This window comes from Malus sylvestris, chromosome 5, assembly GCF_916048215.2.
Source record: "Malus sylvestris chromosome 5, drMalSylv7.2, whole genome shotgun sequence".
Lineage (NCBI taxonomy): Eukaryota > Viridiplantae > Streptophyta > Magnoliopsida > Rosales > Rosaceae > Malus > Malus sylvestris.
Window position 1 is genome coordinate 12288715 of NC_062264.1, and position 25904 is coordinate 12314618.

Sequence of the window (25904 nt, forward strand, 5' to 3'; positions counted from 1 at the left end):
CAAACACTTGCCTTCATGACTAAGTGGCTTAACCCCAATTATGCCGTGGACACCCTCGAATGGGGAGACTTTGACATAATCAAAGATTAAGTACTTAACCACAAGACAACGACGATGCCTCAGGTCTAAGGATTACTTACATCTTTCCAACCATTAGAGTTACTTGCTTGACATGTGAGTAGACCTCCATGCAAGTACTCCCGTTCGATTGTGTTCAGTGAACTCATTCCCATAATGAGCACCTACATACTTGTCTTAGTGTCACAACACGAATGGGATGAGACTTTCCATCCTTCCAATTGAAGCAGACATAGTATATACCGGTCTACGCATTGTCAGTATCCCTCCGACAATCCAATGACCAGGAACCTTTTTGGACATCTGTTTATGTGAAGAAGGTCTCTGTAGTCTAACATCATTAGATTACTTCTTCAATCGATCCATTGTCCATGGATTCACTATTCAGGACATATTTCGTTTATTGAGATAGTCCTAATTAGTATCTTTGCCATTTGATGTATAAGAATCATCCATACATCGATTCATTTGTCCTGAAAGATTTCTTCCAAAGATTGACTTTCAGGGCATATTTCCAACAGCTGATAGGCCATAATGCGGGTGACAACCTTCTCATGTTCTTCCTCTGCTAGGTCTAAGTTGGTGGCCATCTCTTTTTCATTCTGCTCGAGATTTGGTAGTACAGTGTTGATGCTTGGCACCACGACGTTGGGCGGAATGATCACCTCAGAACCATATGCTAGAGAGAATGGAGTTTCGCCGGTTGCTCGTCTTTTGGTGGTGCGATATGCCCATAGAACACCTGGGAACTCATCTAGCTACTTTTCTTTCTTTTCTGAGGGTAAAGCTCATTGCTGCTCAGATACCACCAAATAGAAGCATAGGTCATCCGCTACTTCTGGCTTGGATTGTATCGGTCGATAGGTTGCGAGAGGAATCGATTGAGTGTAGCTGCTCGTCAGGTCAGACCTTGGATCTCCTTCAAAGTGGTTGGGGACTTCATATCCAAGATCACTTAGATCTTTTTTGGATGTGCATTCGGCGTGGTCTAACCGCTGCTTAGGGTCAAGGAAGATGTTCGGCGTCTTATTTGGGTTTCCATCCTAATTCATCTGCTAGGGCATTATCGACCTTGACGCCATCTTCCCGACCTATTTGCTATGATTGTAATCATCTTTCTGCACTTCAGCTACTACTGCTGGGGCGAAAGACTTTTTCTTCAACTCCTTGAGAACTTGATGTACGACTTAGGTGTCGTGCCTTCCTTTGCTAAGGATCGGTCTCTGCATTTGTCTCCTGGCTTGTTTTTGTTGTTAAGCGGTTTATTGTTTATGTCTCTGCGTCTTTGCATGGCTACTCAGGCAGCCTCTAGAAATGCTTGGCCTCATCCCAAAGGGAGTGCTTTTCTGCCAAAGCATAAGAGTCTACCAAAGTCATGTTCTCGTCCATGATCAATTTTATGAAATGCGGGTGATCTGCTAGGAGCCATTTTTAGAAAACTGGGCATGCAATACTGTCATCGCATCCAACAATCTTCACCTACTTCGCCTTTAATCTTTTAACATAAGTACGGAGTGACTCATTTGGGTCCTTCTTCATGTTGAAGAGGCGGTCAGACTTTTTCTTGATCGAGCAGTAGGACGAATATTCCTTAGTGAAAACCAAGGAAAGTTCGCTGAAGTTTCGGATTAAACATGGCGGCAGGGTGTGAAGCCAGTCTTAGTCTTTGCCATGGAGCGTCGTGGTAAAAATCTTGCACATGAGAGCGTCATTGTTGGCGTAGAGGTTCATGGCACTTCGGTAGTGCATCAAGTGTCTATCCGGATCTTTATTTCCTTTGAAAAAGGTAAAATATGGCAGGCGGAACTTCCACGGTGGCTCCGTCTGCTCAATCTCGTCTACAAAGGGTGACCTGTTTAGGTTAGCCATGTCTCTTCGAAGGGTATTGTCGATAATGTCAATATGTTGGAAATCGTGCAGCTACTCTGCTGCGAGCCTTTGTACTTTCTCCTGGATTTATACCTGGTAGGCAGTGGAGCCTCCAGCTACTTTCTGGTGTTGACCTGCTAGTCTATGTTGCTCTTTGGCATGTCCTACTCATCTGTGCAGTGGTTGCGGTGTGCGTGGTTCGCCCTGTTCTGCTTATCGTCGTTTTTGGTAGGGCTACCAGTGGAACTTGAGCTGGACTGCTCTTGTGCTCTTCTCTGGGCATCATATGGCCACCTACTTCATTGCCTCGTTGGAAGATCTCCTGGTGGGCTTAGCCTCGTGTGGACGCTTTGCCTGGAATGTCCTGAGTGCTTATCAGAGTACGGACCAAACCTCGAATGCAGATTGACTCGTGAGCCGAGTCGAGAATGAACACTTCTCTATGCATTTAGGTAGGAGAATACGTTTCCCCGAGGGCTCAAAAGAAAGTGCACACTACCCGAACGCACAGTTCATAGTGTGCTGAGCGGCTCTTTGCTAGGACGTCGCTGGAATGAGTCACGTTCTTCCAACCTTGTCCTGTTTTGGAACACCTCGTCTAGGGCGCGCTACATCTCGATGCACTCGAAAAGTTGTTTCACCAAGGTGGTTTGTTGCGCAAGGGCGTTCGTCAAATTAGTGACCTGCTGGGACAGGTGGTGCTCGCCATTTGGATTGGAAGAGTCTGGATAATAGGCATCTCCATGTATGGTGGAAGTATAGTGGACTGCAGGTACAAAGTTTGAGCCCAAAATGAGCATTCCTGCAAAAAAGTGGGGTGTAGGTAACCCTGAATCAATCGCGGGACCTGTGGTCAGAATCTGGATCGATGGAGGTAGCCTTGGAATGGATTGGGCCGCAAGCCGAATCGTCGGAGACGGTTGTGGGGCGCGTTGGCTTGGCGTCTGCTCGTCTTTGGCCTATATGGTCGTATGCCCTCTTGGCTATTGGGCTACCACATCATGGCCTGCTGGCTAAGTGGCTTGGGCTTGGGCATGTTGAGCTGCCTTGCAGTAGTTGTCGCATTATAGGCTTGGGTCTGGGCCTACTGTGCAACAAGGCCTACTGCTGCATTGGGCTGGGCCTCTTGCCCGTGGGCTTGGAAATAGACCTGGGGCTCCTGCCTAGGGTTTGGTAGGGTGAGGTGCTACAGGGGCAACGGTGGTGGGAGTGACGTCGTGGCCTAATGGCCTTGTCATGGCTGTTGGGTCACGGTGGTGATAGTGGTGGCATGGCTCTATGACGGTAGGGCTCCTCCTGCCGCCGTGTTGAGCCTTGAGGAACTCCGTCGTAGGGCTATGTCCTCGTCTCCACTCTCCGGTCCAAATCCTTGCACGTACGGGGTTCCGTTCGTCATAGTTTCTGAATTTCCTACCATTGTATCCTTTCTCGAGGGATTGATCAAGAAACTTTTCTAGGAAAAATTAATTAATACGACGTGTGAGAAATTCAACATAATAGAAAATTCAAGAAACAAATGCGAGAGCCTTCTTCGAGTGTTTTGAATTAGCTCTCTCAATGAAAGCACCAATTTGTCGATGCAAATTTCTGTCGTCTTCAGTCTTGATGAAAATGCACCTGTAAACAATCAACACCTTTGATCAAAGACCTAAGCCTCAAACGCCAACGAGGTGGGAAGGGTAGGTCAACGGATCTCCGATGCCTAAGTTAGTTTCTTTGAGAGAGTAAAGTGTTTAGGGCTTTTTTAGGGTTGCAAAAGCCCTCCAAAATTGGTAGAATATGGGGTATTTATAGGGCTAGGGCCAGCCATATAGTCTTTATTGGAGAGATATTCTCTAAATATTTCCAAGATATTACAAAGGAAATAATATCTTGAGATGATGGTGTAATTATCCCTAATTGATTTAAATTAGAATGTATTAAAGATAGGATTTGGGTAATTAATCCTTATCTTTAATTCATTGCCAAGGGCAGGTGAGCTGTGGGTAGTATTCAGCTGTTGAGACCTCCAGGGGTGTGAGCTGTGCGTGGGAACATCTGAGAAGCCTACCCATTTATTGGGGGCAATCTTGTCTTTCTTGAATAAAAGTCCACGTGTAGCCTCTAGAATATTTGGGATTATTTTAGGCTCCACAACCTCGACATGAGATGATAATGAATTTCTCACCCACTTGACTTAGTTCTTCATACAACCAATCATTTTAATGACATGTTTAGTTATAAGATCATGCTACAAAATTCGGCGACAAATTAGTTAATATATTTTTTTAATTAATAATTATCTCATGAGATGAATAGTATCGATAGAGAAACCTCATTTGACGTGATTTTGTCTTAAGCAAAGCTAGCCAGGCATGTGATAGGAGCATATTTATGTGACCTAGTTAGCTTGTTTTCTTGCATTTATGTTGTTAGTTCTTAGTTATTTTAGTATTTTAAGTTTTCGTGTGTTTGTAGGTCCAAAGGGTTAATGTGGCAAAGAAGTGCATTTTGGAGCCTTTTGGAGCAGTTTTGGGCATGGAATGGATAGCATAGGCTTGGAGCAAAGGGTATGGATGAAATTGAAGATGTAAAGATGCTAGGATTCCTAATTGAAGAAGGATTCCTAGAAGAATGAGGATTCCTAGAAGAATAAGGATTCCTACTCAAAGAAGGAATGTTAGCCAAGATTTCCTACTTTGGTTTTGACATTTCCTAATCCTAATTTATCAAGGTTCCAGCTGCAAAGGAGTGTCCTATATATGTTAAGACACTTAATTACATCTTTCCTTTTCCTTTTCAACCCTTGCCGCAACTTCCCCTTTCCTCTTTCCCTTTTTCCCTTTTCACTTTCCCTTTGTCCTTGCCACAACTTTCGTTTCCCTTTCTCTCTTGATTTCTGATTTTACTTAGCCTTTTCCTTGTGGATTTAGAGTTAAAATCCCTCTAAAATAATGAAAACTTTATTTCCTTTTTCCTTTATTGTCTGTTGCACCCTAGCTTTAATTCCTTACGGCTTTGACTTACTTTGCTATATAAATAACATATTGTCACACTCTTTAGGGCTCTCTTCTCTTCTCCTCAGCCATTCCATCCATCTATCTACCTATCCATCCTCTATCACCCATCACCACAGATTCTCTACACACCCCAAACCCTCTCTACATAACCTGTCGCGACCCTTAGACCATTCATTCACCATTCTACATATCCATTCACTCCCATTCACAATTCCAGCCATTCTCATTTCCTTGCCGCAGCCCCATTCAACCTTAACACATCTCTAACCCCTTCATTTAGCCATAAACATCCATAGTCACTTGTGCCGCAGCAAGGTGGGGAAGAAGAAGGACTTTTGACGTTTCAAGCTTGAAGATTAGAGCGTTTTAGGTGTACTTTGTTCTTGTTTTCAATGTCTACTTTATTATTCTCTGATTTTGCTGTAACTATGAGCGGCTAAACCCCTACTTAGCTAGAGGGAAGTTCGAAGCCATGAACATCCTTGAGATATGAATTGATTTCTTCCAATTGTGATTTGATAAGTTGTGAATGCAATTCAATTAGCTGTTTTCTTCAAAACTAATTCTTGTATGTTGATTAAGGATGCATACTTAGTTTTCATGCATGAATTTGATGCTAGAATATAAATGAGTTTCACCTAATTGTTACAAATTTATATTCATGAGTAGTGAAGGTTGCTAGTCACAGTCGCATTAATTGAATTCTTGGCAAACGTATCATGCATTCATGGTTACAAATGTCTCGTTAACACTTATGATTTTCATGGAACGTAATGATCTCTGATTGTATCTCTATTATGCATTCATGTAGGTGACCTTTGGAAAATGATTTGGGTTGTCGCATGCATTCATCCAATTCAATGAATAAAGGAAAATCTGAGGGTTAATTAGTACATCACGGTTAATCTGGGGTGTTGAGCATCATAATTTATTGAAAAGCAATTGGAAATCGATTCATGTACAAGTGTGTCATGTGTGAAGAATGGACCTCTAGCTAATCCATCAACCGTCTTATTTCCCAAAATTCGTTTTACAATCTGTTTAGTTTTACAATTTGTTTGTTTCAAATTCTTCAAAACCAAAACTCCCCCCCCCCCCGGTTTACTTTCTTGTTTCAAATGTTTAAAATCTTTTCTTTTTTTTTTATTTTATGTTTTTGAGTCAGTTTAGAGGTTATTAGCAAGCCCTCCTAATCCCCGGTCCAGAACGATCCCTACTTGCATCTTTACTACAATTTGACAACAAGAGAGTTTAATTTGAGTGTTGGATTATTTCACATCAGCATACATTTTATGTCGTGATCGAATTAAAATGTGGATGGTAAGATTCCGTTTAGTATTTTTTTAATCTTGTCATTAAGCTCACTAATTCATGGGGTTAGTATTTTTTATCTTGCTTATGAGGTTATGCAGCGTTTGGCTACTGTAGAATTGTACCTATTCAATTGAAGTACAGTTTGATATTTATTTACTTGAAGACTTACAGCAATAAGTGAATAACCAAAAGATAAATGTAGAATTTTACATTCAAAGAATTTTTTTCGGTATTTAAATCTAATTTGCATTTCGATTGACTTGTTAAGTAAATAGATTAATGACACACCCCAACCGAAGTCGAGGCATGTTGGCCGACATCCGACGGTGACGTAACCAAAAAGGAAAAGGGAAGCATAAAAATATGCATAAATTTAAACCAAAATTAACATTTATTTAATTTAAACTAAAGTAGAGAGTGCGTAGTAGTGCGAAGAACCCATAAAAATACAACTGTTCAAAGCATAGATGACAGTATAGCATAAGTAGTGCAGTCGAAACTAGTTTAAGTACTTATTACTCAACCTAGAAAAAGTTCCTTCATTTATTTAGGGATAAGTCAGAACCGCCGGAGATTCCTCGTCTACCACAGAGAATTCAACTATCTAAGTCTTGGAGGGGCGAAAAATAGAAGGGTGAGTGGGCAAAAACAAAGGTTTATAAAACACATTTATTTCTGAACATACTAACCCCTCGTCGTAAAACATGTATAGTTTCCAGAAAATCATACTACATATAAATATGAAATCAATTGTAAATCAACAATAAATCCATAAATACGTACGCCAATCATAATATCTCAACAGTAGCATAAGTAAAATCAGGTGCTCAATAATCTATGCTAACACACGAGTTCATGCAGGGGGAATTTGACATGAACAAGACCAGGTGTAATCATAATATATGAGTCAGAGTTGCCTATTGCAATTTGTATGATAGGATTGGCACCTACAATGGATTCAAGGTGAGCGTGCGATGCGATATGAACATACACGTGAAGCCTAGCCCTGATCGGGGCGAGTACTACACCGGTACAAGCATGCATGATGAGTAAGTAATATGTATAAGAACATGCCATGATCATATATAAAAATCTCAACAATCATATGGCATTTTTAAAATTAAATAAAGCATGGCATGATAGGCGTGAAATCAATCCAAAAGCACATGTGGAAACTATAAAACTTTATATATAATATATAAAAACAAATGCCCACTCACTGATACGTCGATGGATCGTAGCCTCCTAGCCTTGTTTGTCCACATACCTTCTCGGGGTAAGTCTCACCTATATGTGAAATAACTTTACTAATTAATTAATTAGGACATACACTAAAAGGTTAGGAAAATTCCCTATAGTTTGCTTAAATGGAGGGTTTAAGTATACGAAAGCATTCAACTTGATGTCACGGACCCATACACGTCAAGCATGCGCCGCCCGGAGGCCGAACGCGCCCTCACGAGCTGCTAGGTCACGGCCACACGTGCGCCTATGTGCAAGCCAAACACCTAACAAATTGACAGAAACCCTAGTGAATATTCCGTCAGATTTGACGGAATATTCCGTTAACTTTAACGAAATATTCTCCTTCTTCTCCAGTTGTCCTCCACTTTCGCCGCAATCATCTGGTTCGCCAGTTTCTGGAAAAAAAATTAAAACTTCATAACTTCTTCATTTCTCAACCATTTTTGACGTACTTTATATGGAAATGAAGCTCATGAAGAGGAGAACAAGTTTGTACCTCTCAAAAGTCCAAAATGCGGACAAAAATAGACTGAAAAAGCCTTGAAACTCTTGGCCCTATTTTTGTTGTCTCAAACTCATGTGTTCTCACGTTGGCTCCACTTCAAACCTAGGCTAGTGGCCACGGGGAGTTACCTAGATGTCTCCAAACCTTCCAAAACCGTGCAACTCGAACAGAAAAGGCATGGAGGAATGTACACTTGAGTTAGAGCTCTGAGTTGCTCTGAGTTGGACACTCAAAACTTGATTACTTTAAGATTGCTTTGTACGGATAGACTCGTGAGGATAAGAGGAACATGAAGGTGGTGATTTTAGGTTCGATCTGTGAAGTTTGATGATGAGTCTTGGTTGTTGCAGAGAGGAGAGAGAGAGAGAGAGAGAGAGAGTCTTCTGATTGGTCAAAAAGAGGAGAGTGGTCTGATTAGGGAAGAAAATATGGGAAATGAAATGATTGGTGGTGAGGTAGAGTAGGGCACGGGACAGATTTAAAGAAAGAAAGGGATAAGATTTTGTACAATTTGAAATCCCACGTAATCTAACATGACTTATCAAAAATAGTAGTTTCCAACACTGAATAATTAACATGCACGTGAACAAATCTACCCATTGTTAATGCACTTTAACTAAATGTAACTTTTTCATTACAAGTCTGATTCGTGTCTAACTGGTGCTCACGCACTCGTAACAATGAGTACTATTTAATTACGATAACTAGAAAAATAATTTAAAACCGAATAACTATGTCCACGTCACTTTGCCAACAAGGGCATAAACGTCATTTTACACACTCAGGGAGAAAATTACATGGAAAATTAGGGACGGGTCATCACATTAACGTCTACTGAATCTATCATTTTGTTTTTGCAATTAGGTTAAGCACATGCAGTTCTGCTTTAGGAATAGCAGCTGCTATGACATAATGGGAGGGGGTTGGGGAATATTGAGAATCTGAGTGTCATGCCTAGGTACGCTTGACCGATTTCTTACGTTTACAAGAATTCTCAATGATTTTGTTTTTGTAATCTTGTGCACTATCTATAGATTTAATGGGTCTGTAAATATATTTCAATGCTTCTACCAACGAATTGAGCTTCGGAGATGCGTATGCTGTAAATATATTAGAAACGATTTAGTTTGGCAACGCAATTGTTTCTGGTGGATTGATGCTCCTTTTCATTTCTTTCTTTGGTTTAGGGCAATGTTGTAGATAGATAGACACCTACATTGTAGTGCATCTAGAGACACATCACCAAGATGAGTTAATTTTGTTTTTCTAAAACTCAACGTTATTATTACAAAGTATAAACTGTTAGTTGTAGATTTTTGTAGCATTATTTTATATACTTAAATATTTGTAGGATGTGCAAGTTGCCCTTTATTACAGTGGTGGAAAAGAGTTGAGCCATTGCATGACAGCGTAAGTTCGAATCCCGTTGATGGCTAATCTAACAAAATCTATCGTGTGACAAAAAAAAAAATTGTAGGATGCAATTGTTAGAACAACTATAAATGTCAAAGACAATCAATTTTTGTTGACCTCCTCTCCTTTCAAGTCAATCATTTCCTAAGCAGTTCACGTCTCTCCATCTTTTGATGAAGTCTAAATAGACATGATTTTGACCTTTTGACCTACTAAGAGGACTTCCAATGTGTTCAAATTCCTTCGGGGATAGCAAGTGGCCCTCTATCATAGTGATGTAGAGGAGTGTTGCTCTTGTACCATGGCGTGAGTTCAAACATCGGCTCCCCTATTTCCTTAATCTAACATCTAATTTAACAAATTTATCATTTGACAAAAAAAAAAACTCCTTAATCTAACATCTAATATAACAAATTTATCATTTAACAAAAAATAAAAAATAATCCCCTAGGAGATAGGCTGTGAAATCCCCTCCCAAAAAAAAAAAAAAAAAAAAAAACTCCCAACTCAATTCAATCCATTGGGCTCTAGGGGAGCCTAGTTGGTCACCCAAGCAAAAATTGATAGGCCCATCCTCTAGGGGCAATGGCGCAAGGCTAAAGTCATTGTGACATCAGCTCTATTAAAAAAACTAATTAAAAATACAAAAAATTATAAAAACTTAATTTAAAAATAAAAATAAACCTTACACCATATTTCAATATTTTCAAATACTTTTAACCAATCTTTTTATTATTATCCCAAATTAAAATAAAATTATTTTTTATTATTTTATAAAATAAAAAATACTAATATTTTAATACGAATTGCCTAGGCTAGAGGTGGATATGCACCTGGGCAGTTACTGTTCACTAAGGGGATTGGGTTGCCTATAGCCCAGAGAAGGCTATCAACGCATGAACTGCTCTAAAGGGTAATATTAGGGAAACTAAATTGGTAGTCAAAATCTTGGAAGCTAAATAACATGAAAGTTGATGACTGGATTATTACTCAATTGTCAATGTGAAATCCCGTTCCTGGATTTCACTGTTATAAAATACATATTGATATTATTGAGATTTTATATTATTTTTGGGGAATTTATAGCAATTTATTTGAATTTAGATTTTAATTAAACTAGTTACGAAGAGTTAAGTTTGGAAATTGGTTATTTAAAATCCATAGACAGGGCGACACTAAATATTTTTAGATAAGTCCGATCTCACGAGCAAGTGGGGTGAAAACCGCCCGTGAAACGAGATTTTAACGAAGGAGAAATTTATAAACAAGTTTACGAGTACTTTTGTAAATTTAGTTTAGCCCAAGATATTTTGGATGTTTGGCCACGCCCAGGGACCCACGCCTTTTCTTTTTCCTACGTTTCTCTCTGAGGAAGGGGAGAGTGACACACCCCGTCCCGAAAGAGGGCGTGCTGGCCGTCACGTGAGTGTGACGTAACCATTTACACAGTTTGGAAGCTTAAAAAATACAATTACTATGATGAAACACCCGAGGGGGGGTCCTACTTTTGTGACTTTTGTCAGAACACCACTGGATTCCTCATAGCCACCAAAGCTTTGCTAACTAGAACCTGGAGGGGTGCAAAACAAAATTGAGTGGGTCAGTACAACAAAGTTTTTCGAAAACATTTCTAGCCCCTCGCTGTAAAACCCGTATACTTTCCCAGAAAATAACATAATAATATATAAACATATATATATATATATATATATATATATATATATATATCATCAAAAGCTCAAATTATAATCCTTCAACGCTTTTCAGAAAGAATATGCCATGCCAAGCCATATGCCAAAATATAATGTGAATGCATCAATATAATTCAGGTGAAATAATAAATCAACCGGAGACCGTACAGTGGTCCTGTACGGCTGATTCTATAGCTCAATATCCCATCCAGCCAGAGTCACCAACTGTGACCTGTACGGCCCTGCCGGAGTCACCAACTGTGACCTGTACGGCACTACATTGCACATAAGTTGGAACTACCTATAGTAGTCTGTACGACTAAGATGGTGAAATAATACGCTCTAGTGCTTCTCTCAGTAATCATCTGTGCACATAATCTAAGGTCACCTACCAGTCGGAACCCCTCTAATGGTCTGTACGACTGGCATGTCGGAACCACCTCTAGTGGTCTGTACGACTAGCATCTACTTGGATCCAAGGTGAGCGTGTGATGCAGGGTGAATAACATAAGCACTAACACCAGGGGTGCAGGTTACGAGCTCTCAACATAATTCACATCATCATTCATTCATATAAACCATATAAACTCACCTGATACTCACATGTGCGTCCACAGCACCAATTCACATATATATATGCATCAATATCAATTCATATAATTTATAATATGCATCATGGCAATTGAAAACATACTTTCATATAAATTCAATTTCTGGGACAATTAATAGTATATAGGTAATACAAAAAACAAAAATTGCCCACTCACCTGAAGTTCGCCCAACAACTCCCTAGCACCACACATCAAGGCGTCATGATGATCAGCGCCTAGAACGATAATCAAATCCAACCTCAGAATTCATATCGATAGAATATATAACTTATATAAGACACGTCACTACGTAGTTCGATCCGGAAGATCTGCAACTCAGATTTCAAATCCATAACTTCTAGAGGTCCACAATATACCTCTAGGACATCATCCTAAAATTTCATTACCATCCAACGGTCGGATCTCCGTCAATTGTCAAAACCAAGTGACGGTTAACATTCTATTTTATGAACTTACAACTCTAATTCCGAAGGATCCGTAAATCGGATTCCCGATCCGTAAGTTCCTATAATCCTCAAATATTACGTATTACAACGTATCAAAGTTTGGCGACGATCCGACGGTTGGATCGTAAATTCACATTTTCACCTAACCACGAATCGAAACGAACTTAGGTTCAATTACTCAATTTACGTCCATCAATTATCAAAACTGAACCTAGAACCTTAAAAAAATGCTAAGAATGACATTGGCGGCCCATTGGCCACGGGCCGCCCCGGCTCGCCGGAAAATTCAACTATTTCCAAAAATTCTCAAAAAATACAGAATCGAAGATCTCAATGAGTAAAGAAACTTTCATACCTGTGGCCAAGGCCAATTTGGCCTGGAAACACTTCAAATTCATCAAATTCCGTGCGGACCCTAGAATTGGGTGAGTTCCAATTCGACCTTCAAATCAACTCCACCGTCCAAATCAAAGCTTGGGCTTTGTTCCAGGTCCTAATGGAATACTAATGGTGTTAGTAATTGAAAGAAAAGATTTCAAGATTTGAAGAATCTGGACAAGAAGGTCGCGGCACCCGTGTGGGTGTTCTTCGTGAAATCACCACGAAAGTTCATGATTTTTGGGGTGAAACATGAAGAGGGAAGGCCTAGGTGTTGATTGGAAGTGGTACCTTGATCCAATTTGTGAGAAATCCGGTGAAAATTGCCGGAATTTGGGTGTGGGTGTCGCGGGTAAACGGGTTGGGGGAAAACCCGTTTTCTGATCTTCTCTCCTCCGCTTCTCGCCCTCTCTCCTTTCCTCCTTTCCTCTGTTCCGATTGGTCGGCTTCTCCCTCTCTCAATCCCTCTTGATGTCTTCTTCTTTCTTGTCCCGATTGGGCATTTATGCCCAATCTCCTTCCTCTGTTTCTTCCTCTCACGCGCACACACACACAAAAACCTTCTTTCACTTATATTTATTTATTTTTGTTTTCCTTACATCCAAGACATCCATTTAATTCTTCATTAAATCTGGGCCATCCAAATTTTAATAATAAAATTTATAAAATGCCCAAACTTCAAACTTTAAAATCTTTTTCGTTATAACTCCAAATAACGAACCGTCTGCATCCACGCGTCCGTAGCGACAAGTATTACGAGGATATGTCAAGAAAACAAATCTTAGATGGCACGACATAATGATTAACCTCGAATAATGCGCGTGCCTCAAGGGGCATTTTTGTAAAATCCTTTATTAAAACTTTAAAAAATTTTAAAATCAGGGACGGACTGTCACAAAGAGAACTCGGGAGAACTCTTTCTTCCCTCTCTATCTCATTTTTGGTTGGGGGTTGTGTAGGGAAAGAAGTTGTCACTTTCCACCACCTCTCCCAAATTCATCTCATCGTCGATCACTATCACATCTTGCTTTCCTCCACCTTCCAACCTCATCTTCCTATGGTATAGATCGACTCTACACCCCAGCTTCAATCCAGTTGCGTAAGTGGAGACACAAGACAACTAGAACTGAAGGAGGGAGAAAGGGTGACAGAGAAGGCAAGGATGAGAAAAGGAAGAAGAGGGTCAAAGAAGGTGGGTCTGAATCATGAAATAAACATGGTTTTGTATGTTGTTATCGAATGGGTGGAAAGCCTTGGTAATTATTCTCTGATACTCTTGATTCCTTATATGGTCATTTATTTGGATGCTACTATGGGAAATTAGTCTTCTATGCAGTTGCTGTATGTGCCAATACCTAAACCCTAGTTGATATAATACCTAAAAGTGATATTTTGTATGACATCAATTATTGGGTGTAGTCAATTAAATGTCATATATTAGCCCTGTTTTTCATGACTAGTATTATGCAATTGCTTGTTTTTATTTGTCATCTATACAAAAGCTGAATGGGCTGCTTCGGTATAAAAGTTGAAATGACTATTGGTTCATATTATTTGATACCCATTTATAGTTCCTTTTGGATCAATGTGATAATCTGTTCATGACATACACTTGATTAAATGGTTTGAGAAAGATGTAGCAGAGGTAGTTTCCTCCGAGATTGAGAGGATCGGCTGTAGGGTATGGCACTGTGCTAAAGTATAATTAACCAAAAGCATTCCATTAGAAGTATATATGCTCTCTCTCTCTCTCTCTCTCTCTCTCTCTCTCTCTCTCTCTCTACATATATATATATATATATATATATATATATAAATATATATAACATATGAAATGAAATCTTCGGATATGATTTCACAAGGTAGGCTCTTTCTAATGGTTCCTTTTCCATTACATTTGTACCATTATTTATTAAGTTATCCAGCATCTTGGGTTAGTCATTTAGTTTTCAAGATGGATGTTTATGAAGCAGCTATGTGGTGGCACATTCAATGAAGTGTACAAAAGATGAGTGCTTCATAGATCCATGCTAAATTATGATTAAGTATGGATTAATTTGATTTTAGTTTTTGAATTTATGTTGTTGGTTGTTTGGTGATTTGCTATAGTTTAGAGGGAAATGTAACACATGATGATGGTGTGTTTGTTGGCTTAGTGAACTACGAATGACTTGATCCCTATTGAGGGTACGTAGGCAATTTAACGAGGAGATTAGATGCAGCCATAAAGTATACAAAAATTTCTATGTGATTTGGATCTTGAATTAGGCTTTGTACATATCCTGGAGGCGGGGTATGTCAGAGATACGGGTATTTGCTGTTGTCACGTGTCGATCCTGAACGTATGTCAGGATCAGGGCATGACAACTAATTAACGTGCTTATTTATACAGTGACATATTTTTTAATGTGCAAATTTAGTTCACAAACTTAATTTACCTAGCATTACTCCCTACTAAATTATTTCCAGGCTTAGCAACAACTTCATTTGTATGATGATGCATGACTGAATCTATTAAAGATGGCATCTGTATTTGCAGATGCAATAAGCCCATCACAAATCAGTTGACTTAGGGACGTTTGATAACTATTTTATTTCAGTTTTTTTGTTTCATTTTTTCTTAAACTAAAAATCAAAGTTCTAAAATACGCTAGGCGCTAGTCGGGTGGCGGGCTGGCGCCTAGCGCTTAGGCTGCTGGGTAGGGTCTAGGCGGGTACCTAGGCGGCCTAGGCAGATTTAGGTAAATTTCTTGTATATCTTGTAAATAAGTGCATATTGACACTTACAAAAAATTATACTTGTATGAAATCTATGGATAAGATAATAAAAAAATGAAAAAAAAAAATGTAAAAAGAGTATCCAACAAGTCCAAAATTTAAAAACACATTAAGCATATATGCCAAATAACCATATTAAGGAGTATTGTAGGATGACACATGTACAACAAGTTCACAATTTTAAACCACTTAGACTTAGATAGGATTTTTTATTTTTTTTATTTTTTAATTTCATTAAAAAAAACCTCCTAGCCCCGCCTAGCCACCTAGAGCCCATCCGATTTTTCCAACTGATTTGCAAGAAAACGCATCGGCTCACCACCACCTAGTGCCTAGGCGGCCGCCTAAGCCCTTTTTTAGAACATTGCTAAAATCTGAAATTTTGTTTGGTAATTACTTTTAGTTTAAAAAAAATGAAAATTAAAAACTAAAAAGTGAAAACTTAAGGCCAAATTTTAAAAATTCAAGAAAGTAGTTTTTAGTTTTCATTTTCTTAAAAATTTAAAACTAAGAATAGTTACCAAACAAAATTTCAATTTTTAAAAATAAGATTATCAAATGACCCTTGCAAGGATAAATAGTTAAAATGTTCAAGAGACTACAAAAAAATTAAACATTTCAAATAAGGTTAGCCACATGTGAGCTTGAATGATACACATGCATGCATACACGATTGTGAGCTATTTAATGTCCGTTCATACATGTTACTAATTATAAAGTAAACGATTTGTACTATGTTTACGGATTGGAAACATTTTTTATGTGAAATCGGATGATACATACACGTGTAAACCACTGTATGCCATTGATATAATATTTGTCCATAATGCATGTGTAAGCAAAATTAGGAATTCCCAAAAGAATGGGCTAATCTGAAGTAACAAAAAGAAAGCAAAATACATCATTTAATATTACGGTTTAGTAGTATTCCTCTTACTTATAAGTAGGAAGTTTTAGATTCAATTCTTGCCAAAAACGAATTTGAACCAAATTTGCTAACCCATCATGAGGTTTAGTCCACTCTCACCCTTTAGTAAATATAATATCGTTGTTCCAAAAAAAAAAAAAATAATGCAGATCAGCAGCCACCAATTTAATAATGGAAGCAACAACACAAACTTGAAAGATAAATCAGAAAAGAGGTAATGGGCTTAGTTGTACTTGAAGATGATTTATATTAGGTTGCTTTTGGGCTTATTGATTTAACAAGAGCTGACTAGATCCTTTGGGCCAAAGTCTTGTATTGGACTACAGCCTAGTTCACTCCAGCCCAAACGCAAGTGTTGGTTGCTTGCGCCGAAATTCATTAATCGCAAGTCTTTTGCTCAAGCCAAACATTGCTCCTTACGAGCCACAATTTTCAAACTTTAACGAGTTAATGTTTATTAGTGTTGAGTATCGGTGAAAGCATAGAGCAATGGTCGTGGCTCTGTGGCTTTTTATGGATGAATCGATTGATTTGGATGGAGGGCTCTTTAAAACGGTGTTAAAAACTGAGATTAGTTGTTGGAACTAAATACACACACTATTGTGTGCAGAGAAGCACAAACTCAACTGTTTGTAAAAGAGGAAACGATTATAAGCTCACCTTGGCATTGGTGGGGTACCGGCCAAAGGCCTCTCTCACAGTCAAATTAGTAAGAAATTTATGAGACTCAAGTAGTGGGCAAGAAATAGAGTATGCAATAAATAAGTTACTTGAGATGAACCCTAAAAGGTGTATATATACTAGTCGAGAGAAAGTCTTTTTAGGATATAAAATTCGTATTCAACCAGGAGAATCCATCAGGATATGTAGGAGTAGATGTTGCATCGTCTTAAGAGTGTGATTAGAATCCATAGATTGTAGGAATCTCCAAGAATATAAGAAACTTATTTGATCCCTAATCACAGCAAGTCTTTGTATGTTGCGGAATAAGAACAGTCAATCTCCGCAAAGTCAACAAACTTCTCCTACCTTTCTGAATACAGGATGATGGTGGCATCATTGGTCCATTTGTGCAGCTTGATAGGTCCAAAGCTGTTAAGTCCATCACCAGACTTTTGAGGTATATGTATTTTGATTGTCTAACTCTGGCCCTGGAAAATCATGGTCTAACAATTGCAGCTAACTATGTATCTGAAAGTAGGGGTGGACACGGTTCAGTTCCACCCTCAAATCGGAACTGGAACAGGATATATTAATGATTCGGTTCGAAGTGGCTCTGCCTAAATTTATTTCTAAAACCATACGGTTCAGTTCACGACGGTTTCGGTTCGGTTCATGCCAATTCACAGTTTCGAAAAATAAATCATTTGAATCTTGCAAACATATATTTAGAGCACATAAAAAAGGCAAAGGATTTTTTAGTAAAAGATAGTAATTGGATCACACAACAAAGAACATGCATGACCAGTCATAAAAAATGATGAACTACAATAGAAGAAGATTTAAAAATTTAATGGCACCAAAGACAAACACATAACTCACAAATTTAGCTTACCAAACCCATTATGGTTATTAATTTAACAATCTAGAAATAAAATACTGAAGCACTCTTATTAAGAAACATGATCAAACAGTTCAAATTTACAAAATTTTCAAAACTCAATTAATTATATACATTCATGGTTCCATTTCTAATCGTCCCGCCAACATGAAAACCAAAACCGGTATGAACTGTTTGGTCCGGTTCTTGAACCTATGTTAACTTTTTTTGTCAACACGGTTGACACACCTCCACCGAGAATGTCCACTAGGACTCCGAATCGAGTTGTGTTGGCCGACACTTGGAAGGTGACGAAGCCATATAGTGTAGTGATGTGGAAAATGTGAATAAATTTAAACCTAAAAGTGCCTAAATATAAGAGTGCGTTGGTGAGCGGGAATGAACCCATTTCACACGTGACGTCAGAGTATAAATAAGTACAGTGGAGTGAATTGAGAACTATACCGTTGGAGATAACCACTTATATTGAGATTTGCCAAGAGTCCTAATCGATATGAAAGCTCAACTACTACTATAACCTGGATCGGCGAAAAACAAGGATAAGTGGGCCAAAAAATAAAGTTTATAAAACACATTTATTTTCTAAACATACTAATCCCTCACTGTAAAACCTGTATAGTTTCCAAAAAATCATACTACGTATAAGTATGAAATCAAATGTAAATCAACAATAAATCCATAAATACGCCAAATCACAATATCACAACAATAGAATAATAAAATTAGGTGCTCATCAATTTATGTTGACACACGAGTTCATGCAGAGGATTTCTGACATGAATAGGACTGGTTGTAATCATAATATACGCTCTAGTGCTACAACCACATGAAGACTGGTGCTATTCGTGGTCACATACAAGTCGGAGTTGCCCATTGTAACCTGTACGATAGGACTGGCACCTACTTGGATCCATGGCGAGCATGCGATGCGGATGGGAACATACACGTGAAAGACTGGCCCTGGCCCTGGGTGAGCACTAACACCAGGTGCAGCAATCAATGAGTAGATAACACAAATATAGTCATGCCATAATGATTCGATAGTTCTAATTAGCATAATATCATTCATAGATATACATATAATTATGGCATCAATAATAGTACTCATACCTGTACATCCCGTAGGATGTAGCATAACTTCATAATTTCTATCAATGAGCTAATCTTATAAGCACCACGCTAATCTAGGCATATTGTGGAAAACTCCTTATAAAATGTATAAATGGAAACTAATAATTATATATATATATATATATATATATGTTATGTAAAAGAAAAGACCTACTCACCTGAAGTCCGCACAACAACTCCTAGCACGAATATCGAGGCGTCACGAATGATCGTCGCCTAGAACAAATATCAAATCACGTCTTTGAATTCTTATCGATAAAACACGTAACTTACATTAAACACATCCCCAAAAATGTTCTAGAATGATTTGAAACCCATTGACTAAAAGTCAATTGTCAGTCAAAGGTCAACGGTAAAGTCTACAACACTACGTAACACGATCTAGAACATCCGTACCTTGGATTTTTTTATCTGTAACTTCCAAAGATCCACATTATGCTTCTAAAACAACATACTAGAATCTTACCACGATCTGACGGTCGGATCTCCGCCAATCACAATTCAAGTGGTGGTCAGTGTTTTATTTTACGAACTTACAAATCCAATTTGGGAGGATCCCTTTAGATTCCATATCCGTAAGTTTCTATGGTCCCCAAATATTACATACTATAATGTATTAAAGTTTGGTGTCAATCCAACAGTCAGATCATTGATTGCTATAAAGTTCAAGTGGCGGACCTTAGCGAAATTATACCCAAACAATAGAATTTTGTTAATTGGATGTCAAATATGGAATTGGGGCATCCAAATTAGCCTAGGAAGGTTAGGTGGGGTCTCAGCCCACACGGCGTCGGCCAGCCGCTGATAGGTGCATATTTTCATATATTCTTATCATATATTTCCTTTGGATTTTGTCTATATGAATGGGTTAAAAGCACTAATTATATTGTTTTAATTTATAGGCATTCAATACTGAATTTATGCAAAAAAGGAGTGAAAAACAAGTTTTTCAGTTGTCTAGAGTAATTCCATTGGAGCAAGAGGCTAATTAACTGAACCAAAACAAGAAGATGAAACCGAGCAGTTTTGGAATCAAATAGACATGGGAATGCTATTCAATGGACTTTAGGAGAGAAGTTAATTTCTAGTTTTTATTATTTCCATTTATTTTTAATTTTCCTTAATAAGGTTTTAAAGTCCATTATGTTTAGGAGTTTAGTGGGGTTTTAATTGGATTTCAATTAGCCTTGAATACCCTTGCCATGGGTTTTATATTAAGGAGATCTATTCTCCTTGTGAAGACTAAGCCACCAATCCACCAAACAAAATCCATTTCAAAATTTGGGCCTGTGACAAAGTTGCGGCAAAGAGGAGAGCTACTTTGGAGTTCTTCTTTGCTGGGCTACGATGTAGCCTAATCATGAATACTTAATTGCCTTGTGGCATTGTTATTATCAAGTTTTTTTTGTATCTTTATTGAGTATCTTTTGCTAATTGTAATGCGCTTGATTTTTATTTAGATGCTTGATCACCATCTAGGTTTAAATTAAGTTGATTTGATGCAAGTTAGAGTAGATGCCATACTTAACTTCGGTTTAGCTTCTTGCAATTGATACCATAATCTATTTGTAGATGCCATGCAATTAGGGTTTGTGTGATTTTCCAACGATTTCCATAGATCTTAATGGGTTCTTATTTGTTTAAATCCATCTAGATGTCATAGAGGGTTAACATGTAAGGATACTTTTGATGCAACCAGATGCCATGGCCGTTGAATAATTTAGGGGAAATCGATCGTCAATATTGGGGAACTACTTGAGTATAACATATTAAGGGAATTGAGTAGAATTGGTTACGGTGAATTTAGATGCCCTAGGTCTTCTTTTCTTATGTTTTCAATTTATAATTTACATGCATTTAATTTTCAAGCTTTATTTTATTTTAATTTCAAAGTTTTATATATTTTCCATTAAAGCTTCTCCACTATGATTTGTTTCAATTTAGTTAGTAATATTTTAGAATCAATTTGATCTCTGTGGGACGATATCCGTGCTTATATGAGACTAATTTCGGTTATCTAATTTTCGCAAACAAGTTTCTGGCGCCGTTGCCGAGGATCGAATTTGATTCTATTACTTACTTAATTGGATTGTCACATCTTTTAGTTGGTTTAGCTATAATGTTAATTGTTAGTTTTTTTTTTCAGTAATAAATTTTCCGATTTTGTAGTTTCGCGGTTTGTTTGTTTCCCGAGAAAATCAAGGAAAATATTTAACATTTCTGGAGCTCGCAAGTTAAATTCCTTTTCTGAAATTTCTCTAGTGGATTAAATTGCAAAATTTTAATTTAGGGAGCAAAGCATACAATTGGAAATCTTATTGTTATCATATTTATGGCAAGAAACCAATTGCTTTGTATTTCTTTGCCCTTTCCGTTTCCTCTAAGTTGTGAGAAAACCACATGGGTTGGTTTTTTGGGTTTTCGAAATTAAAGTCTTTTCGGGAGAGAAATATAATTCATAGTGAAGTGCAGGTAAAGTAAACTGTTAGTGAGATACCCATATGGTGAATTTGTGCAAAATCTGCACAAATGCAGTGTCACTGTAATTGTGCAGTTGCAAATTGCAATCTGAGCAGTTTGCAATCCGTGCTGTTAAAAAAAAAAAAAAAAAAAAAAAAAGGGTACCCGTGGACCCGGCCCGAATCGGCCCGTTTCAACCGGGCCGGGTAATGTGCGGTTCCTATACTAGAAAATCCAATCCCCGCCCCGTCCCAGCCCGTTTCGTTTAAGCTCCGGTTCCTACAAACTTAGGTTGGGCCCGGCCCGCCCCGGCCTGTGCCCAGCCCTAATAGAGCATACTTGACTTAGTACAATGGTCAAGAAGAGAAGTAATCGTACTCAAGGTCGGTGTTCAGAGTCACCACTCAGATGATTTCCAAATCGCCCTTTCGATTATTCTCTCGAATGGGCAGAGCCCAATTTTGAAGTTTATAACCCACAATCCTTAGGTTGCATAAACTTTCTAGAGGCCAGATGTGCAATAGAAACTTCATGGGGGTCATGTCCCTATGTCTGTAGTCTGCCTATTGTACTAGTGCTTAATATGGCTCGAGCCTCATAAGCTGCTAATCGGGATCCCACAGAATGGGCTATATGAGACTCCTCTAACACTAATACTTTTGAATTTTTCGTATTTGCACTTTTGCAGAGTTTCAAAGCTGAGTGATATTTGGGATATTGGGGGATTGCTTATACCACCAAAAAAGAAAATCAAGATTGGATAAACAAAAGTCGCGTGATGATCAAACTAAATTCTTATTTTAAAAGAAGGGGTTTTATGAAGGTTTGATTGAATCCAGACATATCTCTGGAAAAGAGAATCAAATCACTAGTGTAGTTCTAATGAAAGATGAAACAACGTGTTTTACATCGGGGTTCATCTTTGACAAAGGTGCTTTAACTTAGGCAGGCTTTGGAGATGTTTCTCCAAATTTACAAGTAGACGAATAGCAATCCGATTTTTAATAATTCCACCGGAGCTTGGGGATACTCCATCTTTTGGTGATCGGAACTCCATTCATGTGTGCAAGGTTGTATGTTCCATAACCTCCTATCCCGACGACTTTGTACAACCTTTCCTAATTTGTCCCAAACTTGCCCTATCTTGGCACCTTGGTGTTCTCGAAGACTTGTCCTAGGATAAGATCTGAAACTTGAAAGCTTTGAGATTTGACCCCTTTGTTGTAGTACAACCTGATCTGATGTGGAGAAGTGACAAGTCATACTTTGTGCGCAATCCAAAGTATCTTGCCTCATGGTGGACGAGTAGTATCTTTAGTTGTTAATGCCTTATGCCCCTGCTTTGTTCACATTTGATGATCCATCCACATGGATTTTCTAGCAACGAGGATTCTCGAGTGTTTTTTTTTTGTGGATCTGCGAAGGATGAGACATCTTGTCTAGCTGGAGTAAATTCGGTGACTGAGTCGGCAAGTGCTTGGGCTTTAATTGAAATCTTGCACCGATAGATGAATTCGTATTATCCTATTTCGATGACCCACTTGGTCAATCTGGACGATGTTATGTAGGATAGATCGAAGCAAGTACTCTGTCATGTAAATGATTTAGAATGATTGAAAGTAGGGCCAGAGTTTTCTAGCTGTTGATACCAAATCTGCACTGATTGCACATTTTGACACTGCCAAGTACAAATACAGGTCATCTTCATCGACAGGTTTGGGCGGGAGTGGCGAATTTTACAGATACTCCTTCAGTTTTGTAAAGGCCTCTTCGCATTCATCGGTCCAAAGTCGACCCTTGTCTTTCTTGATCTCGGTGAAGAACGGCCTGCGCTTGTTAATGGACCGTGTGAGGAATCGACTAAGAGCGACTACTCTTTCGGTTAGACTTTGGATTTCTTTCACTGTCCGAGGCGATTTCATTTCCATGATGGCTCTTATCTGGCCCAGATTGGCTTCAATTCCACGCTTTGTGACCAGATAACTTAAGAATTTCCCTAACGCCACCCTGAAGGTGCACTTTTCTGTATTGAGCTTGATGTTGTAATTTCAGAGTAGGTCCAAGGATTCTTGGAGGTGGGTCAGATGATCCTTCTTTTCTTTGCTCTTAACTACTATGTCGACAACGTACACCTCCATTGTCTTCCCAATTTCTTCTTTGAAAATACACTTAACTAGTCTTTGATAGGTTACGCCTACATTTTTAAGTCTGAAAGGCATACGCGATAACAGTAAGTACCTCTATAAATGACGAAAGATGTTTTTTTCTTGTTTGGTTCGTACATCTTAATCTAGTTGTAACCGAAGCATGCATCCAAGAAACTTAGCAGTACGTGCCCTGATGTGGATTTTTTTTTTTTTCACTTACAAGTGAAGAGAAATACAACTCATTCGTAGTATTTAGTGGTAGTTGTGGAATTGACTAACAAGTCTATCCAAGGTAGTGAATCAGGAGCCTTGGGGCATACTTTGTTCAAGTCTATGAAGTCCACACAGACCCTCTACTTGCCATTTTTATTTTGCACAAAGACTACATTAGCCAAGCATTATGGGTGATGAACTTTGATAATAAAGTTAGCGTTCTTTAGTTTGTCGAGCTCAGGTTCGATGATTTTACTTTGTTCCACTCCATGATTCACTTCCGCTCAATAACCGGTTCATGGTTGGGTTTAAATGGAGTAAATTGCAAATAACCGCAGAATCAATACTGGGCATTATAAGTACACAACATCCTCGTCCGCCTTGGATTCTAGAGTACCGTCTTCCTAGGGGTCAAGTATTCCTTGGTAGTGTGAAATTTATAGTTGTAGTGAGAAATTTTTAGTTGTGAACTTACTAGCAGACCAACAGAATTACTCAAATTAGTTTACAACGTCATTACTGTTCTTGTGGGATAAGACTTGCATTGGTTAATTGCCATATTATTAATTTACAACGCATTACTGTTCTTGTGGGATTTGACTTGGTTAATTGACATATTAACGAGTCCATGAGAATATGCTTAATTACAATAGGTTGGTATAATCCGTTTTTACCAATATTATCACAACTTAAAATTAATTGCCGCAGATTAACGAAAATTAAAGTAAAACAGAGATACTTCATTTCTCAAACACCATATTTCTCTTTTGGGAACCGCAAATACATCGGAAAGTAACATAGAACCACCTTCATCGATCAAAATTATCGACAACAGAAAGAGACACCGACACCACCACCATCGCAGACAGACAAACCAACTACCTGATCCAAACCCTAACCCTAACACATAACCAGAGAGATCACACATTCCAGAGCCCCAAATACTCTCTTAACCCTAATTTAACTTCTCCAGCTGCCGCCCTCAGCTCCACCGCCACCCCTGGAATAGCCACCCTCACCACCTCCGTATCCTCCCTCACGACGACCACCGCCATATCCACCACCGCCACCGCCATATCCACCACCGCCACCTCCACGGCTGTAGCCACCTCCGCCGCCTTCACGACGACCACCGCCTCCGTACCCGCCACTGCCTCCGTATCCACCACCGCCTCCTCCGCGGCTGTAGCCTCCTCCGCCACCGCCTCCTCCAGATCCGCGAGACTGAGCCTCATTGACGGTGATGTTGCGGCCGTCGAGGTTCTGGCCGTTCATGGCTTCGATTGCATCCCTCATAGCCTGCTCGTTGCCGAAGGTGACGAAGCCGAAGCCCCTGGACCTCCCAGTCTCACGGTCGTTAATGATCTGAAAACACAGACCAGGATCGCATTAGAGCCACAAATCCACGCAGTAATTACAACAAAAATTAAAAGGCAATAACAAAAAAAAGGAACCGATCGATCTTCAATCTTTGGGAGAGAAAGATTGAGATGAACGTACCCGATCTTGTGAGAGTAATAATAAGAATCATAGACAGTAACAGAGAATCATAGATCAAGTAACACATAGAGAAACAGAATCAGATCAGAGAGAAGAACATAACGCCAGATGGCCGAGGCCGAATCGGGTCAGATCCGATCTCTCCGTCAAACGGACCTTCGATTCGATGATCTCACCATACTGAGAAAAGGCCCTCTCCAGCGCGTCATTGTCGGTGGCCCACGCAAGCCCTCCGACGAAGCAACGGTACTCGATCTCCGCAGAGGCCATGGCTACCAGAAACAGAAAAACAAAGAATATGTAATTTTAGGAGAATGGTAGAAAAGAACGAGAGAGCACGAAGGACGGCTACCCCCGAAACCTCATTATATAGGGTCTCGAGAGCCCCTTTGCCTAGGGTTACGATTTCCCTGCTGTTTGGTTACTCGGATTCGAGGTCCAAGCCCACGGAGTTTGGTTACGCGTTTTACAATTTCCCTATCCCTGAATTTTTGACACGTCGTCGGTTGGTTTGTTTTGATATTTTTAATCTTTTGTATGGCGGGGAAAGTTATCACCGTCACCAAACGGGGAGCGGATAGAGAGGTGGCTTTTGGTGCGTTGCGGAACCCTGATTGAAGGGAGTGAGACGGGTTGG

At 39.1% G+C, this 25904-nt stretch overlaps 1 protein-coding gene and 1 long non-coding RNA gene across 2 annotated transcripts; both read right to left on the reverse strand.

The window, feature by feature from the left end:
• Nucleotides 1-10811: 10811 nt before the first annotated feature.
• On the reverse strand, nt 10812-13036 carry LOC126623873 (uncharacterized). Its single transcript, XR_007623918.1, has 4 exons — nt 12841-13036; nt 12527-12664; nt 11882-11940; nt 10812-10993 (listed from the first exon to the last, which is right to left on the reverse strand). It is a non-coding gene; the product is annotated as an uncharacterized LOC126623873 (long non-coding RNA).
• An 11450-nt stretch (nt 13037-24486) lies between these two features.
• On the reverse strand, nt 24487-25622 carry LOC126623408 (glycine-rich RNA-binding protein). The gene is made up of 2 exons (XM_050292294.1): nt 25424-25622; nt 24487-25132 (listed from the first exon to the last, which is right to left on the reverse strand). Exons 1-2 carry the CDS (start codon nt 25535-25537, stop codon nt 24728-24730), a joined length of 519 nt encoding a protein of 172 aa, XP_050148251.1. The 5' UTR covers nt 25538-25622; the 3' UTR covers nt 24487-24727.
• Between the last annotated feature and the right edge of the window lie 282 nt (nt 25623-25904).

Coding starts and splice junctions, on each gene's coding strand:
- LOC126623408 (XM_050292294.1), bottom strand. CDS start 25,537: ATGGCCTCTGCGGAGATCGAGTACCGTTGCTTCGTCGGAGGGCTTGCG. Junction 25,133..25,423: donor GTGAGATCATCGAATCGAAG/GTCCGTTTGACG, acceptor CTGTGTTTTCAG/ATCATTAACGACCGTGAGAC.